General features: G+C 32.6%; 2 protein-coding genes across 2 annotated transcripts; one reads left to right on the forward strand and one right to left on the reverse strand.

Moving 5' to 3' along the window:
* Nucleotides 1-283: 283 nt before the first annotated feature.
* On the reverse strand, nucleotides 284-12,629 carry LOC132744388 (glycerol 3-phosphate oxidase-like). The gene is made up of 8 exons (XM_060733105.1): nucleotides 12,504-12,629; nucleotides 11,723-11,884; nucleotides 10,874-11,027; nucleotides 10,181-10,387; nucleotides 4,005-4,159; nucleotides 2,429-2,547; nucleotides 1,649-1,856; nucleotides 284-601 (listed from the first exon to the last, which is right to left on the reverse strand). The coding sequence occupies exons 2-8, from the start codon at nucleotides 11,863-11,865 to the stop codon at nucleotides 355-357; spliced, it is 1,233 nt and encodes a 410-aa protein (XP_060589088.1). The 5' UTR covers nucleotides 11,866-11,884; nucleotides 12,504-12,629; the 3' UTR covers nucleotides 284-354.
* A 2,368-nt stretch (nucleotides 12,630-14,997) lies between these two features.
* On the forward strand, nucleotides 14,998-17,747 carry LOC132744389 (uncharacterized). The gene is made up of 2 exons (XM_060733106.1): nucleotides 14,998-15,146; nucleotides 17,412-17,747. The coding sequence occupies exons 1-2, from the start codon at nucleotides 15,090-15,092 to the stop codon at nucleotides 17,730-17,732; spliced, it is 378 nt and encodes a 125-aa protein (XP_060589089.1). The 5' UTR covers nucleotides 14,998-15,089; the 3' UTR covers nucleotides 17,733-17,747.
* The last annotated feature ends 5,611 nt before the right edge of the window (nucleotides 17,748-23,358 follow it).

A 23,358-nucleotide genomic window follows, 5' to 3' on the forward strand; every position in this document is an offset into this window, starting at 1 on the left:
TTAAGGTGTGGTCTTATATTTCTTTAAGGTGTGGTCTTATATTTCTTTAAGATGTGGTCTTATATTTCTTTAAGGTGTGGTCTTATATTTCTTAAAGGTGTGGTCTTATATTTCTTTAAGGCGTGGTCTTCAAATACAAAACTAACTGTGCATGTATAACAGCCAGTCTTGAACATTGGAAGAAAATGGACTTAATTTGCAGGATCATATCTCAAATAATTGTTTTTACAATATATAATGTTATTCATGTATATATGATGAAAAATAAACTATTATACTGGCATATCATGAAACAAATTTTATTTTATAACAATTAAGAGCATATTTGTACATCAAAGAACTTTTAGATCAGACTTAAATTTTAGATAAATTTTGCATTTTTCCCACAAACGTTAGTGGATGTTTCACACTGTATTCATGACCATCAATTACCGCGGTGCCATATTTTGTGAATGTCACATTTGGTGCAGACACTGTCAAATACTGTCCACGTGTTGGTTCCAGTCCAATCCTAGTTTCAACAAGTTCTCTTACCAGTTCGGAAATTCCAAGAGAACCTGAAAGGCCTGTGGATCTGATCCCACCTACTGTTACCCAGTTCCTAAAGAAACACAAAACAGTATTAATAATTATTTATATAAATTATATAAAACATCTTAAATTGTTATCCAGTTTCTTAGGAAAAACAAAACAGTATATGATTATTAAGTTGTATATAAAATGTCAAAAGATATAGTTAAACCTATACTGAATAAAACTAAATTCAAAATTTTATTGTACATTCATAACTTTATATAAAGATTATTTGAAATTTAAAAATGTATGTGTTATAATGATTGACAATTCACAATTCTATGTAATGATAATCTTAAATTCAATAATCTATGTAATTCAACATTTATGTAAAAAATTGTAAATTTTGTATTTTATGCAATGAAAATTATGAAATTAATATTTTTGTAATGATAATTTAAATTTCAATATTTTATGCAATGATAATTTGCAAAATAAGCATCTTTTGTAATGATAATTATTAATATAACAATTTATGCAATAATAATTATCAATTCATTATTTATGTAATAAATTGTAAATTCCATATTTTATGCAATGATGAAAGATGATAATGAATTTAATATTTTTATAATGATAATTTCAATTTCAATATTTTATGCAATGATAAGCGTAAAATTATAATAATCTTATGTAATTATAATCTTAAACTAAATAGTCTGTGTAATAATTTTTTTAATTGAAAAATTTTACCTACTGATAATTTAAAATTTAAACAAAAATTATGAATGATAATTATAATTTTAGTATTTTATGCAATGATAATTGTTTGTAATGATAATTTTAAATTCAAAAGTTTGTAATTATTTCAATTCAATCACTTCAAAATTTTATATTTTAGAAAATAATTGTAATTTAATAATTTTAAAAAATAATTGAAATTTAAAAATTTTATATAATGAGGATTTTAAATCCAAATTTTTTTGTAATGATAATTTCAAATCTTAAATTTTATATGATGATAATTGTTAATTCAGTACCTTGTGTAATAATGATTGTACATTTAATATTTTATATAATATTTTAATAATTATCATTAAAAATATTTTATGTAATAATTATCATAAATCCAAACCTATCTTGATCAGCAGTTATCACATAATCCTTGTATTGGGTGGCAGGTCGCACACCAGTGTATCGGCCAACTATGTTGTATTTATTAAGTTCAGGCACAGTGTCTCTAGCTACAGAATATAAACGCTCGCAGATATTATCATCTATTACAGCTTGCTGTCGACTCTCAACATTTTCGGCGGTTGGTCCAACAATCACGTTATTGTACACTGAAAAAAGTATTATAAGATTTATGGACTGAATCTCTCACTTTCATCACATGCAACAGGTACGGTAATTCATGCGTTACTCTTCGACAAAAAGTAGAGAGAGAAAATTCTTTTATTGTGTACCTTTGATTCAAGGGAAGAGGGTGCTTGACTATCATATGAACATACATTACCAAATATTTTACTTTTTAAAGCACGCGCCTCCAGATTCATGCTAATTTTCATGAAAATTTGAAAATGTATTTAACAGTATAATATTGTAAAGTTACCAAAAGAATGCAATTTACACATTATCAATGGCACTTAAAACCTATTTCATATCTCAAAAGCATATTAACATATTATCATTCACATTTACATACAACATTTTGTTTCATAAACAAAGGCTCTATGAGGAAATATGAAATTTGCCTAGTAACATTACTTTTGAACTTGATTGCACTGAATAAACGAGGTTCATGTAAGGTGTCTACAATTGTAAAAACCCTGCTTTGAATTCTTTCACAAGAAACAGTAACAAATAATTATTAATATTTGGTCTTCTATTTAATCATAGTATTTTACATTCTCACCTGATTTAAAGACTATGACACCTTTTCCTATATCTGTTGGTACGGGAACAATACTGGAGTTTATCAATGTGTGAGCGGAGTGGTCATATATAGTATACTGACCTTTCCTTGGCTTTATACTGCAATATAATAACTTGATATTTGTTTGTTTTGGATATGTTAAAGCTGCTCGCCTCCAGATGAGCCAAAATATTTCAAGAAAATCAATATTGAGAAAAATGTACTAACATTTGAAGAAAGGTAAAAACATTCAAGATCCAAGTTAAATTTTACATGTTATGTGCGGTTTAAGACTGATTTTGCATTATTTTATCACCATATTTCTACTGTGTTACTAATGCAGTAAGGACTGTTTTTGCATATGTTTACCACCTTTTAGTAATTTTCTTGGATTGTAAGTGCTGATTGAAATACATGTATGTAAATTACTTTATTTGCTCACCTTGCAATATTTTACTTTTAAATACATTTCAAAAATTTTCTTTGTTTCACTTTAGTATTATAAAACTGCCGTTGGTAATGCATGTCCCTTTCCATTGGATTATTGTGATATTTATATAATCTGTAAACACGGCTAAGTACTGTCAATTTTCATAAAGTTATTTTCATTTTTTTCCAAAATAAATTCATCGGTATTATAAATTTGTATTAAATATGTCTAACATGTGATATGGATGTGTATAAAAGGTTGTTTGCATTATAACCTGAGCAGCTTAAAGGTAACGACCATTTTGATAATAGACCAATTAACATTTACAAATTAATTAACTGCATTTACCCAAAGCCAAACAAGCACAAAATTTTAGGAAATAATCTTGGAGGAAATAGTCACTGCTGATTTTTAAAATCTTGTTATTTTTAATGAAGATCCATGCAGTCTGCTTTGTGTTGTTATAAGAAAGTGTGGTTTTCACTTGAACTGTAGGCTTTTAGGCTTAGATAGCTAATCTGTTACCACAACTGTATAGCAGTGTATTTTCTAAGATTTGAAAAACAGGGAAATTTTATCGAAAAGTGAGAATTTATTATATTTGTTGATCTTTTTTCCTTCTTTCTCAATGTAAAATTTCCCCCATGCCTCTGAAAAAATAGGGGGGAATTCTCAAAAATGTAAGTGAATCCCCCCATCCCCCTCCTAGAATAGACACTGCTTTATAGGTTCAAATCCTGAGACAGATTTTACATTTATATGATGATTTATAATAATTATAATAGTTATTCTCATCAGATGCCAGCTCCTGCCTAACACTTTACCTTTGCAATTTGTGTAACGGATTTGCCCTGCTTTGAATTTAAACAGTTTATTCAAATTTAAAAAAAATTCAGTATCAAAATACAAAAATTGAGCTACCAACAGTATAGAGCACGTCAGACTGCACAGATAGGCAACCTGGTCAGACTCTATACTAGTGGCAAAGGCTGATCATTTTCGGTTCCAGCAGGTTATTGCTTAATGCACATCATGATATTTGAGGTCTATCTTCATTTAGTAAAAAGCTTGAAAGTTACAATACGACTCATTTAATAATGTTGATGTGATTTAAAACCAAACACAAGTATTGTTTAAAACATTTACCGGAACTGAGATCTGCCAGCCAGTCTGTCTATTATATCACCATATAACCCAGCACAGTTAACAACACATTTGGCACGGAATGTTCCATGTGTTGATTGTATGTTCCATACAGTACCATCCCAGTCACATGACTCAACCTTGGCTGAGGAAATCAGCTTCAAAGAGAGAAACAAAAGGAAGATTTTACAATGAAATGTTAATGATAAGATCCTGCTTGCAAGTCACTAGGGGCATATGCTAGCCTAGCTCATTATTTGTAGCATATTCTAGCCTAGGCATCCTAGTCTAGCTCTTTACTTATGACAGATGCTAGCCAAGTAATTTACTTGTGGCATATGCTTGCATAAATCAATACTTGTGGCATATGTTAGCATAGCTCTCAATTGGTGACATAAGCTAGCCTAGCTCTTTACTGGTGACAGTGTAAGCTTAGCTCTTTACTTGTGGTAAATGCTAGCCTAGCTCTTTACTGGTGTCATATGCTAGCCTAGCTTTTTACTGGTGGCATATGCTAGCCTAGTTCATTACTGGTGGCATATGCTAGCCTAGTTCTTTACTTGTGGCAAATGCTAGCCTAGCTCTTTACTAGTGTCATATGATAGCCTAGCTCTTTACTGATGGCATATGCTAGTCTAGCTCTTTACTGGTGGCATATACTAGCCTAGGTCTTTACTGGTGTCATATGCTAGCCTAGATCTTTGCTTGTGGTATATGCTAGCTTAGCTCTTTACTTATGGCATATGCTAGCCTAGGCTTTCACTGGTGGCATGTGCTAGCCTAGCTCTTAAATGGTGGTATATGCTAGCCTAGCTCTTTACTGGTGGGATATGCTAACCTAGCTCTCTACTTGTGGTATATGCTAGTCTAGATCTTTACTTGTGGTATATGCTAGCCTAGGTCTTTACTTGTGTCATATGCTAACCTAGCTCTTTACTTGTGGTTGCTAGCCTAGCTCTTTACTGGTGGCATATGCTAGCCTAGTTCATTACTTGTGGCATATGCTAGTCTAGCTCTTTATTGGTGGCATATGCTAGCCTAGCTCTTTACTGGTGGCATATGCTAGCCTAGTTCTTTACTTGTGGCATATACTAGCCTAGGTCTTTACTGGTGTCATATGCTAGCCTAGATCTTTGCTTGTGGTATATGCTAGCTTAGCTCTTTACTTATGGCATATGCTAGCCTAGGCTTTCACTGGTGGCATGTGCTAGCCTAGCTCTTTACTGGTGGTATATGCTAGCCTAGCTCTTTACTGGTGGGATATGCTAACCTAACCTAGCTCTCTACTTGTGGCATATGCTAGTCTATATCTTTACTTGTGGTATATGCTAGCCTAGGTCTTTACTGGTGGGATAAACTATCCTAGCTCTTTACTTGTGGTATATGCTAGTCTAGCTCTTTACTTGTGGTATAAACTATCCTAGCTCTTTACTGGTGTCATATGCTAGCTTAGCTCTTTACTTATGGCATATGCTACCCTAGTTCCTAACTTGTGGCATATGCTAGCCTTGCTCTTTACTGGTGTCATATGCTAGCATATCTCTTTACTGGTGGTATATGCTAGCTAGCTCTTAACTTATGGCATATGCTAGCCTAGCTCTTTACTAGAATCATATGCTAGCCTAGCTCTTTATTTGTGACATATGCAAGCCTAGCTCTTTACTGGTAGCAAATGCTAGTCTAGCTCTTTACTTGTGGTATATGCTAGACTAGCTCTTTACTGGTGGCATATCGATGGCTGAAGGCAACACTGGTCTAACTTGATTTTTTTTCAAAAATGACTTTTTTTCATTTTTTAGCCTAATTGCATGAAATACATCAGTAAATAAAATATTAGAAATAATTGTGAAATTTTATGGGTTTTATTTACCACTTGGCATTTTGCTCTATCTCAAATGTGAGTATAACTTAAATGCAACAGAGAGCTAACTCAAGTTAGAACTGTGTTGCATTCATCAAAATTTACATATTGGATGATAACACTGTCCTAACTCCAGTTAGCACAGTGTTGCTGTTAAATTTCAATACAATAAAAGTCAGTATTGTTATATTTGCAGGTATTAAGTTAGGTCTGGCATATTCTTAAATACTTATTTCTACATTTTACCCATTTTTGTTGCCAAAATTGCAGAATTGTAAATCCAAGGCTCTTAATTAATTGAATTTTGTTTTCAAGGAACATTTATAAGTTTAAATTGTTATATTATCTCTACATAGTCATATAAGATTGAATAAAAAATAAAAGTAAATTAACCTTTCAAAAAGATTTATTATATTGAATTATTTAATTCACTGTTGAACAAGACAATTTGTGTTGTTTTTTTTAATCAAAGTGATCTATTATTACTGATGAAACAAGATCTCCCACCCTCTTAAAATTTCAACATTTTATAATTATTTAATACAATTTGCTTCTTAAAGGACTCCTATTTTGGCATCATTGGAGTTGAGATTTATGTACAATTTGATGAAAGTCTGGACAAATAACTTTGCTTAAACTTTCAGATCATTTGCTAACTTTTTTTCGAGAGCAATTATGTGAACTATAAAAATGACCGGATATTGAAAAGCATATTAATGCAGCTTTAAACTCAAATTAGATACTAATAGAATCATGATAAAATTTTCAATTTAGTTAAGTATAATTTCTATTCATCTCTTGTGTAACTTTATGTGGCCCGAGTTGATTTATTTCAGAAATTCAAATCTTAAGTTTTTATGCTTTTGGACCTCAGTGAAGTGTCTATAAGTATCTCTATGTATAAGGCTTGTAATCATTTAAATAAATTTTTTGGTTTGGTTTTACAGTGCACCAACACAATTGAGCTCATTATTATGTAGCTGAAACAGGAAAGATTTTTTTCTTGCATATCAGACAATATTATCTACTGTTCACACCGGTGCTAGAAAAACCTGTCTTACATCCCCCATGTAAGACAAGTCAATGTTTTTAAATGATGTCATTCCCAAGCTTCTTTTATGAATCAATTACGTTCTAAAGATGACATCATTTTGCCATAACAAATGGATGTTACAAACTTGAAGCAACAGAACTTGGTACTTGAGGTCTTACCATACAACCTCTACTGTGTAAAACCCAACAAGAAAAGAAAAGAAATTTTTAAGAAAAAAGTGGGGACAATGCTGGTGATATATTATGTTTAGTGGGGCTAATGCTGATAAAGAGGGTTAACGTTAGACTAAGTCGAGACAATGCTTGCGAAATCATAGATGAGCCAAATATGCTGGTGATATCATAGTAAATGGGGACAATGCTGGTGATATTATAGTTAATGGGGACAATGCTAGTAATATTATAACTAGTTGGGACAATGCTGGTGATATCATAGTTAGTGGAGACAATGCTGGTAATATGAGTGTTAGTGGGGACAATGCTGATGATATTATAGTTAGTGGGGACAATGCTAGTAATATAATAACCTGTTGGGACAATGCTGGTGATATCATAGTTAGTGGAAATAATGCTGGTAAATTAATATGAGTGTTAGTGGGGACAATACTGATGATATTATTGTTAGTGGGGACAATGTTAGTGATATTATAACTAGTTGGGACAATGCTGGTAATATCATAGTTAGTGGAGACATTATGCTGGTAAATTAATATGAGTGTTAGTGGGGACAATGCTGGTATTATAAGGGTTAGTGGGGACAATGTTAGTGATATTATAGTTAGTGGGGACAATGCTGGTAATATTATTGTTAGTGGGGACAATGCTAATAATATTATAACTAGTTGGGACAATGCTGGTGATATCATAGTTAGTGGAGACAATGCTGGTAATATGAGTGTTAGTGGGGACAATGCTGATGATATTATAGTTAGTGGGGACAATGCTAATAATATTATAACTAGTTGGGACAATTTGCTGGTGATATCATAGTTAGTGGGGACAATGCTGGTAATGAGTGTTAGTGGGGACAATGTTATTGATATTATAGTAAGTGGGGACAATGCTGGTATTATAAGGGTTAGTGGGGACAATGTTAGTGATATTATAGTTAGTGGGAACAATGCTGGTATTATAAGGGTAAGTGGGGACAATACTGGTGATATTATAGTTTATAGTGGGGACAATGTTGGTATTATAAGGGTAGTAGGGACAATATTGGTGAAATTATAGTAAGTGGGGATTATGCTGGTTATGTAAGTGCTGAGGATGACAATGCTGGTGATAAAAGTGTGAATGATGACAATACTGATGTAATGAGGTCTACTTTGGTGGCAATGCTGCTTATATAGGTGGTGAGGAAGATAGTGGTGGTGAGATGAGTACTCATAGTAATGTTGGTGTAATAAGGGCTAGTGGAGACAATGTTGTTTATATAAAAGCCAAGGATAATGATGGTAATAAAAATGCTGTTGATCATTTTGAAGGTGAAGTGAAATTAGGGTTTTTGATACCATTATGCTGGTGATGAGAGCTGGCAATAGAATGGTTAAAATGATAGTTTATGAAATAATATGAACTAGTTAATAAATGGGGAAAATATTAGATTAAAAAGTAAGAATGACAAAAGATAAAAGAGAAATGTAATGAATTACTGTAATAGGAATATGGGGAAAAAATATGTTTAAAATCTGACAAAAAATTGAGTATAATGGAAGTTGACAAAGGAAGGTGGACAAAGCTATAGATACAAGTGCCATGCCAAGTTAAATTACAAAGAGAGGCAAAAGTTTTTTCTTTGGCAACTTGGAGAGATAACCTTACTTTAAGCAAATGTTCCTAAAGTTAACATTTTACTGGAAATTCTGACTACATAAATAAACTTGAAAATATAAATGAAGATCCAATAGGCAAAAATAAGGTTCATTTTGAATAAAATTGCCTGTGTTTTTAGAGTTGCGAGTTTTATATGATACAATTGCTTCTATTTTTCAGTTATGAGTATGTGCTTCAATTTTTAATGTTAGATTGAATATTGCTATATATAAAAAATCTTATCAACATGTCTGCAAAACATTCATTCCGAACTGAAAATTTACAATTAGAATTTTTAAAAAATATTTTTATGTGATAAAGCAACTGACTTTTTGGAATGTCTGATTTCTAGTATGTTATGCAAATAATTGTCAATTTTGTATAAATCATCATGTTGGTTTCCATAGAAAAGTTGTTTTCTTTTAAAAACATACTAAAATATGGTTAAAGTTACAGCTGTTTTTATTATATCATCCTATTTTTTCAAACATAGCACTTATTGATTATTCTTTTGGCCTTATTGAACCCTTTTTGTAAATGCAACATAGGGCTAAGTCAAGTTAGACCAGTTTTGCTGAAAATTTATCATTGAAATTTGGTGATTTATAAATGGAAAACTGATCTAACTCATATCTTTTCAAATATCTTTTTTATTTAACAATATTAATTTATGAAACTCCTTTACACTAAAATTTTAACTTATATGGATATAAAAATCTAAAAATAATAACAAAAATGTCCAATTTATAGAATTAATGAAGTTTTTATAGCCTCCTTGAAATTTTGTAAAAATCAAGTTAGACCAGTGTTGCGTTCAGCCATCGATATGCTAGCCTAGCTCTTTACTTATTGCATATACTAGCCTAGCTCTTTACTTGTGGCATATGCTAGCCTAGCTCTTTACTTGTGGCATATGCTAGCCTAGCTCTTTACTGGTGACATAATTATGTTAATTTAGTTCTTTACTTGTGGCATATGCTACGCTAGCTCTCTACTTGTTGCATATCCTAGTCTAGTTCTTTACTTGTGGCAAAGGCTAGTCTATCTCTTTACTGGTGACATATGCTAGCTTATTTCTTACTTGTGGCATATGCTAGCCTAGTTCTTTACTTGTGGCATATCCTAGTCTAGTTCTCAACTTGTGGCATATACTAGCCTAGTCTTTACTGATGGCATATGCTAGTCTAGCTCTTTACTGGTGGTAAATACTACTTAGCTTTTTTCTGCCTAACCCTTTACTGGTGGGATTTGATGACCTGGCTCCTTACTGGTGGTATTTGATGACTGACCTTTATTTTGGTGGCAAATGCAAACCTTGTATACTGGAGGCCAAAGTGGCCCATTTAAAATTTCAGAAATATGCATTTAAGTACAAACTTTGCAATTTTTTGAAAGAAGATTTACCCATACTTGTTTAATCGATGAATTTCAGATTCTAAAAGACTTAGTTTACCTGGGCTCCTTTCTGTCTTGCATCATGTGCCAGGAGGATGGGCAGTAACCAGGGGTCAGTGACAGCCTCTCCTGGTATCCAAAGTGCACCCAATGCCCTCCTATTGAGGTATGGTTCCCTCTGATACAGCTGGGAAACACTCTGCTCATGTACATCACTGAAACCAGCTTGGGCACATTTGCTGACAACTGAGGGAAATCTTGCTAGCTATAGTATCAAAAAGAAACTTTTATGTTAACTTCATGCAAACATTTCTTTTTCAGGTCATTATAAAGTCCTCATCACGTATTATCCTGTCTTTTATTCAATTCAAAACTGATCATTAATTGTTTTATGGGTGTAAATTCATTGTTACCTGTTTCTGTTAAAAAATAAATAAAGAAAGAGTAATCAAACACAATGTTATCATGGAGAAATTTTTAAGTCTATGTTTAATAAAAACCTGCTAATTTGTGATCAAATGGGGGTATACTGTATCCAGAAATGAAATAATTTGTTGGTTATATTGAAATGTCAGTGTATTAAATCTTGATTAAGAAAAATCAGTCGATCAAATACGCTAAATATAATACTTTTTAGTGAATGTTCTACTAATTCAAATTTACAAGATTATCAAAGAGGTGAAAGCAATCTGTGAAAAAAGTGGTGACAATTCTTTCATTGATTCCTATTATTTACAGTTTAACAATCCACCTGTTCCTGGTTCCAGGCTACCATTGTAGCACCAATTTTATTGACTGGTACCCCTAGTTTTTCTGTTAATTGAAATATCCTGGACTGACAACGCTTGATACAGTCTAGTTCTAAACTTTTCTCAAGAGCATCAAACCCGGTGTGCAGCATGCCACTAAAAATAAACAGATTTTTTTCTTCTGAATAAGATAAAAATAATCTACAATAGACATTGTATCCTGTAAGTTTCTAAATATTAAAATTCAACATTCTTTCAGGTAATCTTTCCAAAATGGGGTAAAATCTTCTTCAATGGAGGTTTAAACAAAAATGTTGTTTAATTTAAGAAATTCTGTAAACAACTAACACAAAATGACAGACACATTTCAATCACAAATGCTCATATCTGAGCAATTTGTGCTCAATTGAGTTTAAAGGAAACAAAATTAAAACACAAATGTTTCTATAGTTTCATGTGTGTATGATTGAATGATAGTCATCATAGTTGCTAAAATGACTTGCCAAGGCTACTACTAAGTATATAGTCATGCCAGGCTGCACAGCCTTGCATTTTGATCAAACTCTATACTTTTTACAAGCTAATTTCAGTATTTTGATATCAATATCTCTAATTTTGATAAAGGACTTATCCAAAATACATGTACAAGTATGATAAATTATTTTCACAAAAAAAGGATGGTTAAGGTAAAAACTCTTCTTGTTAAAATGCTTATTCTATGTAAACAACACGTGATTCCAATATATACAAGAAAACATTAATAGAGACTTATAAAACAGTTGATAAATAACTGATATGAAATACGTGGCACCTAAAGATAACAAATAAAAACAGTAATTTGTGATTTTTACCTATTACCGGAGCTAGCTTCAGCCACAAGTGTATCATTTTTCTCTAGAAGAAGACACCTGTAACCTCTCTGTGTGAGTTCAAAAACCACGGAACACCCACAAACACCACCACCTATTATCACAACATCGTAGTCCGTTTCCATGGTAATGAAATTCTGCAAACTGTTAAAGACAGAATCGTTGTGATTTTAATTCGAATGCATGTTCAAACTTTTGATATATGTATAAAGCAGCATTAATATTGTAACATGTAGTTAACATACAACTTTCTTCACCATTAATTTGTATCACCAAACAAAAACTCGCTCAGAAAGAAATTGTTCATAAATATCCAAGTACAATATTATAAGTTGGACTGATACAGTGACATTTCCAGTTGACTAAATTGAACCAATTCTCTCTTCACAGTTCACCTACATGTACATATGCATGGAGTTGAATAGTATGTATATCTGTGACATATGGAACTTAAAATCAATTAGTATTTAATACTTAATTGTTAATCTATACTACGTTGGTTAAACAAACTGTGACTAATTTGAATGTTTCGGGCGAAAAATAATGATCCCGTGTAAGTTATTATGTTTTTAAGAAATGAATGACAATGTGTAAGCGTTTGACTTGTATCCTATCATAATGATAATGATAATCGAAATCAGCCTGGGTCTGTTCTGTTCTATTCAGTTCCGTTGACCTTTGACCTATCTCAGCGCAGTTTTCCAATCAACTACTTGTAAGTTAAAACATTTTATTCATATCTTTAGAAAACATAAGTTCTTACACTCGAACACGCTTCTTGTTGTGAAATTCGCGATTTCCTATTAAATGACAGTTTGTTTACCAAAAATCACATGTAAATGGCGCATATTTATTAAGGGGAGGTCACCCGTTCATCCTAATTTAGTAATAAATGATTTTAAAATAAGCTACTTCCCGTTTTTAGTACCCTTCGTCTGTTCGTACATACGAGGTTATTTTGAACAGGCACATATTTATATATTATGTTTAGCAAGTAATTATTAGTACTTTTAAAAAAAATAAAACCAGTACACTTTTGTACAGATCGGCCCTCAAATCACCATATTCTTGTATTTTTTGGGCATAACACTGTTACACGAAGGATGGAGTTCTTATGATAACTTTTCAGGAGTTCTTCTCGTCTTCTTTTTCCAGAATAGTGAAGAGCCGCTGCTGCGGCATTTTCTCACTTTGTCTGTGAGTTCCTGTCGAACAAGGATTTCGTCGGAAAACTTTTGTATATTCCAAAGAAACACTCGTCAAAATGATGATTTTTATGAGAGTTTGAGGTGATAAATGAAACTTTGATGTCAGATTAAGCTTGCCTAACATATTGTATTATGTGTCAGAAAAAAACACTTTATAGTCAATTTCATCGCCTCTTGTTTAAAATCTGGTAGATTTGAGTAAAATTCCCAAATTATTTGCTCATTCGTACAAATTGAACTGTTCATTTGTGATCTTCTTCCTTGCCATACGTATTTACATTGTACCTAATGATAATGGAAAGTTGCAAACATAAATCCCCAGCTTACAAATTGATGCCGGATTTTTTCAAATGTCCTAGAGTTCTTCTGATAACTCTGAAGATGTCCTACAGTTTTTCTGATAACTTTTGTTGCTACCAGTGTGTTTTGTGGTAGGTTACGGCCCGTGTAAGCGTGTGTTTTCTTTTGTAAATCATTATGAAATGTAACTTACGATCATCCCTTGCACACAATTGACTATATGAGCTGCGTCACGACAAAATCAACAAAATGGGTTTGCGACCAGCATGGATCCAGACCAGCCTGCGCATCCGCGCAGTCTGATCAGGATCCATGCTGTTCGCTTACCAACTCTATTACAAGTAGATAAACTGATAGCGAACAGCATGGATCCTGATCAGACTGCGCGGATGCGCTGACTGGTCTGGATCCATGCTGGTCGCAAACCCATTATGTTGGTTTTGTCGTGACGCGGCTCATATACACTTAACAAAACTTATAACTGTGCAGTTTTTAAATGTGAATAACTTTTTTATTACTTGACATTTTTAACCAAATTTTGGAATTCATCGTTTGAATGGTTTATTTTTAAAATGCTATATTCAGAAATAACGGTTATTTTTGTTGTGTGCGTTCATCCGTGACATGTACATAAACAACAAAGTGCACGTGAGGATGACAGGTTGGCGCTAAATGAAGTTATTATTGACCATCAAGGATTCTATTAAAATAAAGACATCTAAAAAACATAAATTTATTGCAGAATTTTTGCAATTGAAAGAAAAATGGCCGTTTAGAAGTTTTACGCAAGGGAATTTGCATTTCGGGCGCCCATTTTGAAAATGAATTTGCATTATATTTTCTCAAATAAACATATTGACTAAGTTTTTACTTTAAAATTAGAAACAAACTTTCTTGGTACTTTCATATTAATGAAAATATCGTGTTTGCATTGCTTTTAGTAACTGGGTACAACGCGTTACGGAGATCGACATAAACCAGTCTTTACTAAAATTCAATAAAGCAAATATTAAAATTACAGCGACATAATGCTCTGGAATTCATTGTAGTATTATACCCTATCGGTGATCCTATGTTTTATGTTTGTATTTTAGTGAAATCAAGAGATTTAGACCTTTTTGCACCCATTATAAACACGCATTTTACAGAAATGTGAAATTCGGTTTTCGCGCAATCTTACACACTTCGCTATTTCTCAGTAAATACGAATCGCCCTGATATAAAAATCGATACCCAACATTGCACATATCTGTACTATATTTGGTTAAAATTTCAGAGACCTGTCTTAATTAGTATCTGAGAAAATTTGATTTTTATACGTGCACAGTTATAAGATTTGTTAAGTGTAATGTTTGTTTTGAGTGTATTTTAGTTCACGTCTGAGATAACTTTTTGTCTCCATTTATTGTGCTTTTTTTCCATTTTATTGTATTTTTTCATAGGCTGGAAAAAGGATTGATGTAGAAGCATTGACTTACATCTTTGTTCACATCATTTTTTGCAGAATTAAATCCAATCATGAGAATTTAAAAGTGTCATTTTACTGTATTCAGGGATTTAACCAAGCGTCTACTCTATGTTCGTGAGCTTTATAGACAAGTCATCGCTTTTAGAATAACTTTCACGTGTTTTGCCGAACGTAAGAGCGAGCACCTTGATGCGTACACATATAATTTTCTCAACGACAGACTTTTAATAAAATAGAAAAAAAACATTAAGCTAGATAAAATGGAAAAAAAATATACATGACCTTCCAATAAGACCAAGACAAAATCGAGATAATGGAATGACCTCCGTGATAAGATAACAAACAAATATAGTACCAAACAAAAGTGTTCCAGATGAAGGACGTGTTTTTCATTTTGGCGTTATTTGTGACTGTTCTGACCGGTTGCCAGGTAACTGTTTTGTTTGCTTGTTTGTTTTGTTGTTGCTGCTGTTTTTGTAGAGGTATCCAGAGATGTAGATCTATGTCTCTGATGTCTTCTGTTAAAATTAAAATATATTAAAGGGACTCCACTGAGGTTTTTTTGACATGGCGTGAATGAATTTTTTTCGAGATTAATGTTCCATTTGATGTTAGTCTAGAACAACATAGTGTGCAAACTTTCAGACCATTCGTTAAATTACTATCTTTGCATATTTTTCTGCTTAACTAGCTTATTTGTGTAAACATTCAGACTTTTTGTTTTAGACTTTTGGACCTCAGTGGAGTTCCTTTAATACACTATATAATGTAAGCACTGAACGTGAGTTTAGGGCGATTGTTCCTGAGACCAACACTTTCAAAATTACTGGTTATATTCTCATAATTTTCCTACTCATTCCATACTTTCGTGCATGGAAAAGAAGGTCAGTGTTGTCGGCCCTCATATACTGGATTTAAGAATAATATAAAATGCACAATAAGATCATATCGACCGGAACAGAAAGTTAAGAAAGTAACGAAATCTCCTTTTAACAAGCTTAACAAGTTGAAAGAAATAGTATTAAACAATTTAAGTTTGATCCGTTAAATTAATATTACGGTATTCCAAATTCAAGGATTTGTCCTTTTTCTGATACCCTTAATTTGATTTTAGCAGAGTTTATACAGATTGCTATGTTCTAAAATTAACCCAGTTTCACGTTGTTATCCTCCGAATTCAGTTGGACACATATGACATATCACATGTTGTGAAATTTATTTACGAAGCAGCTTTAAAAATGGTTAGGAAAAAAATACAATTTTGATAATGATAATTTTATGTTTAGATGGTGGGGACGATTGGGATCGTAGGTTAGTTATACTAAAGTTTCTTGCAGGAAGGAATCTTATACCCTATTGAACGGCGATTCTTAGCATTTTTGGAAAAGCTAAAACTCGTATAATGAACAACTGTTTACCATTGGTATGACACAATAGCGACCTTACAAACGCTCTATGAGCACGGCTAACATCGCGGCGACATCTGACGCTTCACACTAGCTTAGACATTGAAATATGAGCCGCGTCATGACAAAAACAAAATGGGTTTGCGACCAGCATGGATCCAGACCAGCCTGCGCATCCGCGCAGTCTGATCAGGATCCATGCTGTTCGATATCAGTTTCTCTACTTGTTATAGGGTTTGTAAGCGAACAGTATGGATCCCGATCAGACTGCGCGGATGCGCAGGCTGGTCTGGATCCATGCTGGTCGCAAATGCATTATGTTGGTTTTGTCGTGACGCGGCTCAATTATGGGATTGCCTTTTTCAAATTAGTGATACTTACGTCAATGCACAGGTGCTTGATACAATCTTTTTTATGTTCTATATGGGCTATATACTATAATAAGATATCTTAATATACATATATAGACCGATTATGTAAAATATTTGATTAGGTGACTAGCGCCTGTGCGTCAATGTAGTGTATGAAATTTAAGACGATCGTGTCTAATGTGCAAAGAATCGATCGTTATTATGGCTGCACAATTTTTGATAGGTGGCTAATTTCCTTACCACTGCGGAATGAATTTTATAAAATACATCGGCAAATTCTTCCTGTATATCGGCATACATGTTTCAAGTTCAGGGTGCTTTTTAGAGTATTTTTTTCCACAGACCAGGTGCTGTGGTATGTGCTGGTGTTTAAATAGATATATGCTGTAGAAGTTAAGGGACGTTTGAAATCTGACCCATGCGCACTTAGTTTCAGCTCAGTTGCCGTTATATTGATGACTTGTCATAGTAATAGCTGATAACATATGATATTAAAGTAAAGAGGAAGAATGGACTGTGATATCCAGTATTCAATTAGTTAGTCACTAACAGCACTTACCACACGAATATGATAAAAAAAATCGCGATAAATGCAATACTTTCTTCCTTATTTGGCTTACATACTGTACGCAATTGTTATTTGCCATTTTTCCCAAACAAAGTATGTCAAATGATGACATTAGTTAAAACAGTGCGGGGGATCAATTTCACGAACCTTATTCATGGATTGCCTGTTGCAAAACGAGCAGTGCACATTTACTTCTATGTTATAGTTCAAGAGTTTAGAGGGGATTTTTCCAGGGTTTAGATAAGCCAAAATTTAATATCAAAATCTAACTTTCTTTAGGAGTTTAGAAGGGGATTTAAATTGATGACTGCCAAATTTATTCTGCAACATTTGTTATTGTATGATTTCAGGCAGGATTTTATGATTGTTTTACAAACGATGATTGCAAAGATGAACGCTTATGTTGCTCAATAACTCCCGCGCTCGGCAAGAGAAACATTCAAGGGCGACAAATCCCACCGGACTGGGACGGCACCGTTCATTATTGCCTCCCTTGGAAGAACGAAAACGCAACCTGGTGTAGCCTTCATCTTCAATACACAACCACTGCCCAGAACTATCACGGTCTTTGTCCCTGTGGACCCGGTCTCCAGTGTACGCCCACAGATTTACTGGATGAAAAGTTTTATCCCAAGGATAGATTCGGAAAATGTACTCCTGTGTCAAAATAGTTTAATTACAAGTAATATATACAATGTAAAAGTAAATAAATAGCATAGGTACTGTTGTGAGTGTTATGTTCTATTTTTAACGAGCCCAGCAAGGCTTGAACTCACGATCCCTGGTTAGAAAGGCTTACACTATAAGCACAAAGCCCTCTCTTTCCCTTATGCATCGCAAAAGGGGCTCGTTTAGCACCGGGTGCGTGTAGCTAATAAAAACTTGAATTGCTCTGAGAGCTATTTCAATCTAGATCTGTGACGAAAAATTGTTGTTAGTTAGCAGCATGGAATAGCAATCTGTTCAAATATGAAAAATTCATAAATACTTTTACAAGGCAATAGTGGAACCCCTCTAAAACGAACGGCTCCGAATCAAACTTTATGTCCGGTTTAGAAAGGGTTTCAACGTTACAATGCGCTGTTTTGAGATAGGCTGTTAGGCAACTATTAAGAATTTAACATTAAAATGTGTGGAGAGAAAATTAATGTTTTATTTTTATTGATTAGAAATAAATCATTGATGTATATTAGTTCTAGAAAGCTTAATTTGATTGTACAAACAAAATAAGTACGGTAGATTTAGAAATTACCATTGTATATCAAATGAATGTCGAACCCATATTAAAATAGGCCAAGTAAATAATCACTTTATGAATTCTGCAGAAACAAAATCTTAATTTCAATTTAACTAAATAAGCAATGATGTATTCGAACTAGAAGTAGAATTCATAAAACACACCTGTGTAATCAGAAACACAATTAATTAATCAATAATTGTTTTTTATTTATTTTTTTCTCGACCTATAAACTGACACATTGTCTCATAAAGTAAAGAGATGTAAATTGTAAAACCTACAAAAAAAAATAAAAAACATCGTGTCCTGGATAAAGTGGGAAAAGAGGTATTCCTTTCCCCGGATGCATGACAAAATTTATGTAAACTTTTGTCAAACGGGTCCCAATACCAAAATACGGATAAAAATGATAATTTATGCTGGTTACAGACATTTTGGCCGTAAAAGTTTTCCGGATACCGGAATTGTGGATTTTCTCAAGTGACCTCAACCTAAGTTTTTTTCTTTTTATTGTTAATACAGTCAAACGTTGTGTACAAATCTCTGAAAATCCCCAATAACATTCTTATCTGATTTACTATAGTTAAAAAAATACCCTATTTAAAAACACACTTGATTCAAAGATTTCGGTAAAGGGGAAATACTTCGGAAAAAAAATGATGACCTTTGAAAATTAGAGATTCTGTTCTGTCGTTTCTGTTAAAGGCACATTATGCCTCTGAAATGAAACAAATAAAAATTACCTCTTTGAAAAGGACAAACATGAAGTTTTAACGTTTGAATAATGGATCTAGAGCATGTCTTATGTTTGTTACCTGAATGAAGTGGTGCTAAGTGTGAAATAGCTTGTCATAAAATTAACAAAATTTAAACATAGAAGTATTTCGTCTGTCTTACAAAATAATAAATAACTGTAGCTGTACTGATTGCTAAAACCCAACGGAAGAAAAAGTAGGTTCAGGTAATTTTAACCAATGAGTAAATTTTTAGAAATTATTAAAGAACAGAATTTTTTGAAAAATAAGAATAAAAGGATTTCCGGGGCTAGATGGGCCTTTAATGAGAGATAATAAAAAAAATAGAAGAACTTTAATTTCACTTTACAATCTGCTTACAAAAAGTTAAAACGTGTTTAGTGTGCACTAAACGTATTTAAATAAACAATCCTAAAATAAAAAAGGACAAATGCACCGTGGAGCTAGAAAATTGGTATTTAAATCTCTGACTATACCGGGATGAAGCATCGCAACTTCTTGGCGCCTATCCGTCAAACTTCGGATATGAAATCAGCGAGATATTCCGAAATTGAGATTATGAATAAGGCCTTTTTAACAATTTTCATTACTAACCTTTAGTGACAGGTTTTATCATAGATTGTAATAGAAATACGTTTAGCCCGCAAAACTGGCTGGAACAAATATTATATACTGTACAGAAATCGAGTAAAGGACACAAAAATTTCATGCAAAATGTGCATCAATGTTCATAATTTTTACATGATAGATTTGACAGAAAACCCTTTAAATAATTCTGAAACAAAAGATAATATCGGTAAGAGCAACAACAAAAACGTCAGCAGCTAGCAGCCGAATTAAAAAAAAGAGTTTTGTTCATTTGTTTATTATGTTTTTTTATATATTCAATATTTATTCACAAGAAAAAACAAATGATTCATTTTCGTTAAACATTCCATGTTATCGGCGTTTCAAAATTGTATTAATTACTGGCTATTTATAAAAAGAATAACAAAAAAGAAAAACACAGATAAGTTCTGCAACAAATTGAGAAAAATAACAAATAAAGTCCGTTAACAGATTGAGAAAAAAATAATATAAAATTAATACCGTTTGATAAATGATAAATATGGTTTATATGATTATCCTATGTGAAAAAATGTAGAGTCTCTGTAAATAATGGATAATATTACTAAAAAATAATAAAAGTCATGTTCTGTTAATGATATTTTAAAGATTTTATCTTTAAAATACCTTCGGACTTTACGGAAGGTGTGAAACTAATAATGACACCGCCTTTTCTCGCGCGAGATTGCGCGTGTCACCGTCACGGTGCGATTTAATTGTAATTACATGCATGGACACAATTGAAAGAATTTTACGGCATGGTGATTAGCAAAACTATACATTCCGTAATGATGGGTTAATTGGTCTTCAATAGGAAAATGTACAAAGTTACAATCAGTAAAGGTGACTGACACAACACTTTTACAATGAAGATAGTAATTTTTGAAGCAATCGCTAGCTGTCAGGGATAAGTAAGGCACATATTTCAAAACAATAGGTCGCAAGTCACTACTCCAACCTTCTTTGAATGCCACTTATGTCAAAGCAAAGCAAAGTTGTTTTTTATGTTCGAAATTAATACTGATATTGCCAAAGACGTTTTGAAATACATATAGAAATATTCTAATATATCTACTAAATGGATGCATGGTCCAGCAGAAGTTAACAACAATAATTATAAAATCAAGATAGAGGCGACTTTGTTACATATGTTGTTGTAGTTGTTCTTACCATTGTCTCTTTTTTTCTTCATTATTAGTGTTATGATCATCATCATTATCAACATCTTCATCATCTTCAGCATCATCATCATTACCAACACCACCGCCATTAGCAGCAGCAGGCCATGTCCTTTCTTTCAACTATATCATTGTCAAGTACAATGAATTGCTTTTCAATTTTCCTTTAAAACTAAAGAATTATTTTGACCGGCGATGCCTTAGTCGTAGAAAAATGTGCCATAATTTGACACCATTCTTATGACCGTTAATTAATTCAATTCATTTCAATTCAAACTTTTATTGCAATTAAGTACATAAACATCCTTATAGCAAATTAAAATGAAGAAAAATACATTTAAACATATGAAATTAAATAATTAGATATACACAAATGAGTCGTGTCACGACAAAACCAACATAATGGGTTTGCGACCAGCATGGATCCAGACCAGCCTGCGCATCCGTGCAGTCTGATCAGGATCCATGCTGTTCGCTATCAGTTTCTTTACTTGTTATAGGGTTGGTAAGCGAACAGCATGGATCCTGATCAGACTGCGCGGATGTTGGTTTTGTCGTGACACGGCTCAAATGTAGTTGGGGAAAAAAGTATGAATATTAGAATAAACCCCTCCGTTGTTTTACATGAAAGCCTCACATGTAATTTTCTTGTTTTCTCCACAGTATCAATCTTTTCATTTAAACACATCTGACAAGATTTTAAAACAGTGTGAAATGTCTTTAGAAATTTTATATATGGGTCTGTAGGCGAGGTCAGTTATAGTACTAACAAAATTTTGGAAAGAAATATAAACCAAAGAAAAGCGATGAATGTTCTGCGAATATTTTATACGTTTCTCAATGAAAAGTTGTGTTGCACTTTTTTCCATAAAGTAACTAACAAAATTTTGGAAGAAATGTAAACAAATAAAAACAAAGCGCTTTATGTACTGCGAATATGTACATGTTTCTTTAAAATCTGATCGTTTTTCTTTTCTTTTCTTTTTAATGAAGTTTGTTGAATTTACGAAACTTTGTTCACCCATTATGAGAAGTTTTGAAATGTTTTGAAATTGATATACTTTTTTATTTCATTTTTCTTTCTTGCTAGGAAGGGATAGTCTGATAACCTTAAGTTTATAATTTATTTCTTTCTCACGGGACTTTTAAACCTCTAAACGATAGTTTTGTGTTCGACGCATTGACACCTACCTAGCGTTGGCATTTCCCCAGTAGTCATGAACGGGACAAGAAATGTTCTATTATGGAGACAAAAAGTACGCATATTTTCACCATATCGAAAAAAACAACAAAATTCGTTATATTGAACCGATCGGTAAAACGTGATTAGCCGAAAGATAATGGGTGACGTCCAATTTAGGAATTAGTCCTCATTTTAACAATAAATACATTAGCGCAGATAAGAATACCTTTTGTGATGTATTAGTAATTCTCCGTTTTCAAGTTCCATATTAAAAGCTCTAGTTGGGGGCTTGAAAAAATATTGACGCTGGGAATTTAAGTAACACATTGTTGACATAACTGGTTACTTTTAACAAGAATACAACTGTAAAAACAATCTAGCAGACGAATAATAGAGAAAAATCCACAACGCAATGCAACTGGTAATCCGTGGTATAGTCTAAAATAAATATTCCCTTGGGCGGCGTTGACTTCTACATTGGAAAGTAAAGTGGTTTATAGAAGATCTGTTAACTGAGATACTTTATTTACCGAACTCATTGAAATTCGCTTTATTTAATAAATTTGTTGATTTTCCTAATATCAATAAATGAGTTTGTATCAAGAAATATTGATATCCGCATGTAATGAATATGAAAATAAACGAATAAATATTGTCAAATATTGTCATCGTCTCTTTACGAGGATATCTTCGCCGAAAGTTCAATAGTTTTATAAATTATTTACACGATCAACATAAATTAGAAAACATTGCTTCTTAACTTATTTTAAAGTTTATCCTTGTTAAAGAAATATTTTGTCGTCTGATAAAATGTTTTGTTCATAATGAGCATAAATAAGCAATGCGTTTGGTGTAATAAATCCGTTAGTTGTTGTTTTTTTTACTATAGTGTGAAGAAAAATATATTTTTGTAAATATTTTGCATAAATTTTCACTTGTCTCAAGGCTTTTTACAGACGAAAAAAAATATCAACAATTATTCGCGAAATAGATAAAAGAAATTACAATTTCATTTTCACATCCATACATTGAATATTTCCAATGATTGGCATGAAAATGAGAAAGGGGAGAAATAGAATTGAAAGTTTTGTTGTCAATTTTTTTTCTATAAACGGTAGTCTTTGCAAAAAATAATTTGTGAAAAACGGTTTAAAATACAAGTTTTTATCTGCATATACCGGAGTGCCAACACGGTAATTATCAAGGCTTGGAACGGAAGCCGCAGTTCCGAAACGATATTGTCGACATTACTCTAACAAGACTCCCTACATGTTATTTATAATTGAAGGGTTAGTAATTTCTAGCTCGACTATTCGATAAGAATAAGTAGCGAGCGTC

Source organism: Ruditapes philippinarum, unplaced genomic scaffold, assembly GCF_026571515.1.
Source record: "Ruditapes philippinarum isolate M1 unplaced genomic scaffold, ASM2657151v2 ctg390_1_1_1_1, whole genome shotgun sequence".
NCBI classification, from domain to species: Eukaryota; Metazoa; Mollusca; class Bivalvia; order Venerida; family Veneridae; genus Ruditapes; species Ruditapes philippinarum.

Excerpts from the sequence above, each read along its gene's own strand:
- LOC132744388 (XM_060733105.1), bottom strand. The coding sequence starts at position 11,865 with ATGGAAACGGACTACGATGTTGTGATAATAGGTGGTGGTGTTTGTGGG. Across the intron at positions 4,160-10,180 it reads CAAGACAGAAAGGAGCCCAG|CTGATTTCCTCAGCCAAGGT; the intron begins GTAAACTAAGTC and ends CTCTCTTTGAAG. Across the intron at positions 1,857-2,428 it reads TGTCATAGTCTTTAAATCAG|TGTACAATAACGTGATTGTT; the intron begins GTGAGAATGTAA and ends TACTTTTTTCAG.
- LOC132744389 (XM_060733106.1), top strand. The coding sequence starts at position 15,090 with ATGAAGGACGTGTTTTTCATTTTGGCGTTATTTGTGACTGTTCTGACC. Across the intron at positions 15,147-17,411 it reads CTGTTCTGACCGGTTGCCAG|GCAGGATTTTATGATTGTTT; the intron begins GTAACTGTTTTG and ends GTATGATTTCAG.